Source organism: Triticum urartu, chromosome 4, assembly GCF_003073215.2.
Source record: "Triticum urartu cultivar G1812 chromosome 4, Tu2.1, whole genome shotgun sequence".
Lineage (NCBI taxonomy): Eukaryota > Viridiplantae > Streptophyta > Magnoliopsida > Poales > Poaceae > Triticum > Triticum urartu.
In genome coordinates, this window is record NC_053025.1 from 179,929,670 (window position 1) to 179,936,470 (window position 6,801).

A 6,801-nucleotide genomic window follows, 5' to 3' on the forward strand; every position below is an offset into this window, starting at 1 on the left:
TAGAATTCGACCTGCTAGTCAATGAGATGATGACCGTGGATGAATTCGAGAAAGAGTGGGAAGTGTTGATGTACACCTACGGCCTGGAGAGAAACTCTTTCATGAGGCAGATATACGAGGTGAGAGCTAAGTGGGCAAAACCATATCTGTGCGACAACTTCTGTGCAAAAATGAGTAGCACACAGAGAAGTGAGTGCATGAATAGTGTGCTGAAAAGCTACGTAGCAAGATCGGTGCCTATCAATTCTTTCGTCATCCAGTTCAACAAAATATACTCCGACAGATGTGCCGAAGAGGACTATGAAGAAGCGCACACCACCAAGGTAGAACTGACCAGAAAATATATTAATGCCGTAGTCCGAAGAAAATAAGTTTTGACATCATTTTGACATTATGCAAGACAAGATTGTCTTAAAACTAAATGTTCCACTGGAAAGTCATGCTTCATGTATATACACTAGGGCCATGTTTAAAAAATTCTCCGAGGAGCTATATCAATCTGGGCCATACATGGTGAAAGGTTTCCAACTCGACGGGAAGATGATAGTTGAGCATGTAAATGCAGAAACAAGGAAGCACTGGTGCAAAGTTACTTACGAGGTGAACGTTGACCGGGAAAGCGACACCTACACTTGCGAGTGTGGTATGTTCCCGCACTCTGGGATGTTATTTAGACACGTCCTAAAGGTGAACATTTTTATCATCACATGAGTATGACTTTTTTTGTATAGCTTCCTCAACTGACCAGTTAGTTTTTCCCAATATATAATAGGTAATGCTCCATGTGGGAGTCCGAAAAATCCCAGAGAAATACATAATGAAGAGGTGGACGAGGGACGCGAGAGACATGCTACCTGAGGATCTCAGGGCCTACCAGAGGGATTCAAGTGTGCAAATTTCAAAGACATTTAGACATAACATTGCATATGTGAAAGCTTTGGAGTTGGTGAAGCTTGCAAACTCAGGAGTGCCATCATTCGAGCATGCAATCAAGAGGTTCAATGAATTAAGAGAGGAGCTAATGAAGATCAACAACGGTGAGGGAAATAAACCTACAAAAGAGAAGAAGAACATCTCGTCTGGGTTGGTGCAGGAGGGAGTGAATCCGGACGCAGGAAACGGTCCTGTTTTCAGCCAAGAAGGTGGTAAGCAGGACATCACACACGAACAAACAACGCTTGACGCACACTGCAGGGAGGTGAATTACCAAGATGAAGATGACATAGTGCTACCACCTGAGAGAAAAAGATCAAAAGGCAGGCAAGACCAAAAGAATGAGGTCAGCGGTAGAGATGGCTATAGACAAAAACAGAAGGAAGTGCAACATATGTGGCTCAGAAGGACATGGAACCAAGTGCTGCCCATGCCTGGATGTTGGAGGAGCTGATTCAATGCATGCAGAATGCCAAGATAAGGATGAAGCCGCAGAAGGTGGCTTTGTGGAAGATGAAATGCCATCAACACAGCATGGTGTATATGCTACTTAGGGCATCTCCAGCCGTTGTGCCTTTCAGAAGGCATTTTTTCGGCGTCCTGCGATCGCCCCGGCGAAATTTTTGATACGGGGGCGTGCATTTTTCCAGTCGTTGTGCCTCCCAGGTAGTCACTTTTTCCTTTTTTTTCAGCCTCTCGATCACCGCCTCGCTCGTCGCCAGCCCGGAGCGCGCGGCCGCCATATACGCGTTGTTCTCCGGCGCGGGCGACGGCTTCCAGCCCCGCACGTCCTACTCCTCGCCCCGCACGGCTGCTCACGCCGGCGCTCGACAAGCCCAACTCCGGCGCCGCGGCGCGCCGGCCCGCATGCTCCGGCAGCAAGCCCGTCTCCTCGCGCTACCTCGCCTCCGCCGCATCGCCGGCCTCCTCCACCTCGTCGTCCTCGTCCTCGTCGCGCCGCTCCCTGTCGGCGCGGCGCGGCCGCTCCTCGACTCCCCCGTCGCAGCACGCCACGCCACGTCGCCCATGCTCGTGGCCGCGACCGTGACGGCGACCACGATGCGGAGCCTCTCGGTGTCCTACCAGGGGGAGTCCTTCTTCTACCAGACGTCGCGTGCGCCGCGGGCCGCGTCGCCGTCCTCCCCTGCCGGCCGGCGGGGCCCCACGCCGGAGCGGCGAAAGAGCGTGTCCTCTGTGCCGGAGGCCGAGAACGCGCGGCCCCAGCACCGATGGCACGTGGCCAAGCCCAAGGCGTCGGACCCGCTCGCTCGAAGCCTCGACTGCAACCTCGACCACAAGGACTCCATCCTGGCTGCCGTTCAGGTCCTCTGCGGATCCATGGCCTTCGACTGGGAGGAGAAGCCGGGAACACCCAAGCCCGGGGTCGGCTCCGGTGCGACGGCGACTGGGGACGGTGAGAACGCGGACTTCGCCATGTGGTCCGGCGTCCTCCTCGACCGGAGCGCGCAGGAGCCGGATCAGCTGCCGACGGCCGACGAGCTCTTCGACGAAGGCAAGATCCGGCCGTTGAAGCCGCCGCCGCGTCTGCTAGACGGTGGCAGCGTCGGCTCGTCGCCACGGTCGTGGCCGAGGCTGCCCGTGGCCGGTGCAGCGCGGCACGGGGTCGCCACGCTCGGGGCCGGGGCCGCCCGTGGCTGGTGCGCCCGGTGCCGGGGCCGCCAAGCCTCGTCGCCCGCGCCCGTCCACAGCGTCGCCGGCCGCCTGGACCACGGTCGCATGCCTCGTCGACGCAGGGCTTCCTGGCCGCCGAGTCCTTCACGCTGGCCAAGACGGAACTCCCCGACGTGGCCTTCGGCTGCGGCGACACGAACGAGGAGAAGAGGAGAGAGAGGTCAGGCACGTGGTGGGCCTGTGAGGAAAAGAGGAGAAAGAGTGAGGAGAGAGACTGACTTGTGGGGTTTTGCATGCAAAAGGAGTGCCGGCGCTCTCAGCTGGCCCCCACCTTTCTGGGTTTGGATCGGGACCGTCGGGCGTAATTTTAACAAAATCTGGCGCTATTTGAGGTTCTGGAGGCGTGACTGGGCGAAAAAAAAACACGCCGGCGATGAAAAAGGCGTCCTGGGGATGCTTTCGGGGAGGCGGCTGGAGATTCCCTCAGGACACACAGTACACACCACTGTCGAGCAACCAGTCAAACACAGTAAAGAGTGACGGTAAACCAAAATCTGCTCCCAGAAAATGCAAGAACTGCGGCCAAGTTGGTCACTACGTGAGCACCTGTCCAACATATGATGGTCCTAAGAAGCCTCCCAAGGAGGTAAAAGGCACAAAGTGTAAGCTTGGAGGCCACTATCACACAACTTGCGGGGTGGGAACGACCTACAAACGGAAGAACTGACCTTATCACACGCAACATCGGGATGCTCATCAGTATCTCGACAGGGATAATCACAATAAATCATGGACAATTTAATTTTCCGTCTATCTTTTATTTCATTATTTGTCAGCTTTCATCAGACTTATTTGATGAAAAGTAGTCGGGACCTTATTTCACTGTTTAATTCTATAAGTTGACGGGACCTTAATTCATTGATCTCAGCATAATTTCCTACTTGTTCCATCCTATACTTTTAATGTGGTTTTCCCATGCATATTTTTATCAGGTTAATTTATTGCTCAATTTTACAGCGGGCGGTACACAGAATTCTGTATGCTATTGTGTTAGATTTCATGTACTTCTCCAGTCCTTTCTACTTTTGCATGTAAGAACTATCGGAAGTCAAACTTCATAATTTTTGATGATATTTATACTATTAAAACTCAACATCAACAATACTAAAGTAATACAATATGAAACTTATCTTCACGGGAAATAGTTCTGTGTGGATTTTGCACTTGTCAACGTTTGATTTTTTTATCTATAAAGTTGGTCAAACTTTATAAATTTTAACTTCAAACCAATTTTCTATGCGGTTTTACTTACGGGGTGATCATAGACCGTGAGAGCGACACCTACACTTGCGAGTGTGGCATGTTTCCGCACTCTGGGACGTTATGCGTAGGTTTGTCTGACCACCCGATAAATTAGCAGGTGTATGTTGTGCATATAATGAAATAATGCATAAACGTCCTCTTTATATGCCATACTACATAGACGAACAACCCAAGGATGTGAGAGCATCTACAGCCGGACACCCTAAACTCCCCTCATACGATCGGGCGGACGGTCTAGTCAGTGACGAGTCAAAAATATCCTATCAAGACGAGCGCCTCAAAAGTCCGGATTGACCGGCATCCCTCATATTCAGCCAAAATATGAGGAGGCCCGGGTGAGATTGAAAGCGTCCGCCACGTCAGACTGACGTTAGAGTCCCACACGAATTCCTATGAAAACCCAACAGTCCGACGAACGTCTCCTTTAATATAGGTGTGAACGTTGCATGGCACCACTTCGTCTCACCACCTGAGGCTAAAGTCCGGTTACTTAAGCCCGCCGACATCCCCCAACGGTGAGGTACACGAAGCACTGATCACCAAAGTCTTTGCTCGCAGACTACTCTCCTTCTCCACCATGTTGTGTGCATTCAATCACGCAGTCCGACAGGAGCGGCCGGCGGCGACTTAGCATCCGCCCTCATCTGCATTCAGGTGTTCACATACTGCATAGTTAGAGCAACTCCAATAGGGTGACCTATTTTATCCGCTTACGTTCGTTTGAATTGACGCGGATAAAAGTGGAGGCTCAATGCACCGACTCAAACTCAAATTATATCTGTTTTACATCCGCCCCAACGCATTTGCAGCCCAAATTTGCGGCCAAGATGCGTCGGTGCAGACGCGAAGTGGACGCCACACGCACCTTTTTGGTGTCTGACGCATCCCCACCTGGCGGTCGTCCAACAACCCAGCGGCCAGTTTGGTCAGCTTAATTATGACGACCACCCACCTCAGGCCCACGCGTCAATGATGACGATCGTCCTTTTCTAAGCCGACCATGCAGGGCCGTCCTCATCCGCTTCCAGAAAGCTTCCGTCTCCATCTCGCTGCCCCCGTCGGTGGTAACCCTAGCCAGCCAGATGGGGCTCTTCTCCGGCGCCGGCAGCAGCAAAGCCAAGGGAAAGGCCTCCGCCACCCCTTTTCCCCCCGAGCCCCCCCGCCTCCGCCAGCTTGCCGGCCGAGGCAGCGCGTCAATGAGCCAGTGCACCAGGCGGAGTGGCACTAGCAGAACCACGTGCCTTTCCCGTACCCCGACGTCACCCTGTCGCACGACTGACATCTGGATTAGGAGAGGATCCCAGTGCCGGCACCGCCGCGGCGGGCGACTGCGTCGTGCCGCTGGTGGCCCCGCCTTCCCCCGTCAAGTTCGAGCCGGAGCCAGAGCAGTCCCCCGTCAAGCGCTACTCATGGACCGAGCGAGTGCACGAGTGGGTCACCGCTCCGCCGGTCTGGATGGGGGCGACGCTAGCGCAGGAGGCGGCATACCTCGAACAATGGTACCAGCGACGGCTGGCCGAGAAGCGCCGCCACGGCAAATACCTCGAGATGCTTGAGCGCGACGCCGAGAAGGAGCAACGCGAGGCCAAGGAGGAGGCGCGCCAGGCCCAGGAGGCGGCGGCACAGCCCGCGCCCAACATCAACGTCGTCTGGAACACGGCGTTCCCCTGTGCCGGCCCTGCATCGACGCTCGTCGACCTCATCGGCCTCGACCATGACGAGGAGGATGCCTAGGGCTGCGCGCCGCCTCGTAGTTAGCTTTTTTATGTTAGACGTGGACGCATGGACTATCGCCACACGCGCAATGCCTTTGCATGTTTAATGAATGTTTGTTTTTATTTTCAAAATATGTGTATTCTATTTTTTTTGCGCGCCTCAAAATGGGTCGGGCCAGCATTGGACGCATGCGCCGACCCAAACATAAAAGCAGACGTTGATGTCCGTCGGGCCGACCCAAACGGATAAAAAACGGACAAATCCGCCGTCCATTTGGGTCGGCGCGTTGGTGTTGCTCTTAGGTGGGTGTTTTCATGTGGCTATGCAAGCAATGAATAATCTAAGGTCAGGCTCGAGCAAATATGCAAAGCCACACTTGCTATGCGAATTGGACTCATGCCAATATATGATGATACAACCATGTGGTAGAAAACAGATACCATAATAAAGTTGGGCAGGCCCACACATGCGTCAGCACACATGCAGCTTGTACCGTCCGCGCGAAAGCCGGACTCTCAGCTCGAAGCCGCGGCAGACTCCTACAAAATAAGGAAAATGTACATTGATAGCATGTGGCGTAGCTATGCTGAAAGTTTCTATTGTGAGCAATGTACAGTGCTGTCGGACAGCAGGAAAAATTAACACGAAACATGGCACCAAGCAGCTTTAATTAAATGAATGTATTGAAGAGCATACGAACACAGAAATAGGACGAGAAATTGATGGACCCAGAGCATGGAAACATGCGGAGTCACAACAGCAGCTTGATATCGAATGGATTAATGCACGAAAACACATACTACCCAGATTCGTAGTACAAGCCCAAGAGAAATGGGTGCAGCATAAAATGTAGATAGGCATTAATCACCAGACATTTTGCAGTTAATATGACTTGCCCTATACTTCACTTTAGTACAACAGATACAACCAAGAAACTAGCATTATCGGATAGAGCTATCAGGCAGTAGTCATCTTACACGCCGGCGATCAAGATGACCAGCATGAAACCGACGGTGCATGCATCTAGTAGCCATCCGCAAAGGATACTTGTTACCTCCATCTTACAAAAGGTCTGAACCGTACGTTGCTTCGTTGGTTGCCTAAAATTTTGCTAAAAATAGTAGGAACCTTTCTAGCTTAGCAAGCAAACAAAGCCTACCAACTAGCTTTGCCCAAAATGGTTCACGCGTGAGCCCC

At 52.6% G+C, this 6,801-nt stretch overlaps 1 protein-coding gene across 3 annotated transcripts; it reads left to right on the top strand.

Annotated features, from left to right (window-relative positions):
• The first annotated feature begins 6 nt into the window (after nucleotides 1-6).
• LOC125553739 lies at nucleotides 7-3,527 on the top strand. 3 transcript variants are annotated; one of them, XM_048717466.1, is made up of 3 exons: nucleotides 7-323; nucleotides 462-687; nucleotides 773-3,527. In XM_048717466.1, exon 3 carries the CDS (start codon nucleotides 1,801-1,803, stop codon nucleotides 3,103-3,105), a length of 1,305 nt encoding a protein of 434 aa, XP_048573423.1. In that variant the 5' UTR covers nucleotides 7-323; nucleotides 462-687; nucleotides 773-1,800; the 3' UTR covers nucleotides 3,106-3,527. The 3 variants fall into 3 exon arrangements, with proteins under 3 accessions (XP_048573423.1, XP_048573424.1, XP_048573422.1); XM_048717467.1 differs by having other exon boundaries at nucleotides 566-687; XM_048717465.1 differs by having other exon boundaries at nucleotides 7-687.
• The last annotated feature ends 3,274 nt before the right edge of the window (nucleotides 3,528-6,801 follow it).

Excerpts from the sequence above, each read along its gene's own strand:
- LOC125553739 (XM_048717465.1), top strand. The coding sequence starts at position 1,801 with ATGCTCCGGCAGCAAGCCCGTCTCCTCGCGCTACCTCGCCTCCGCCGC.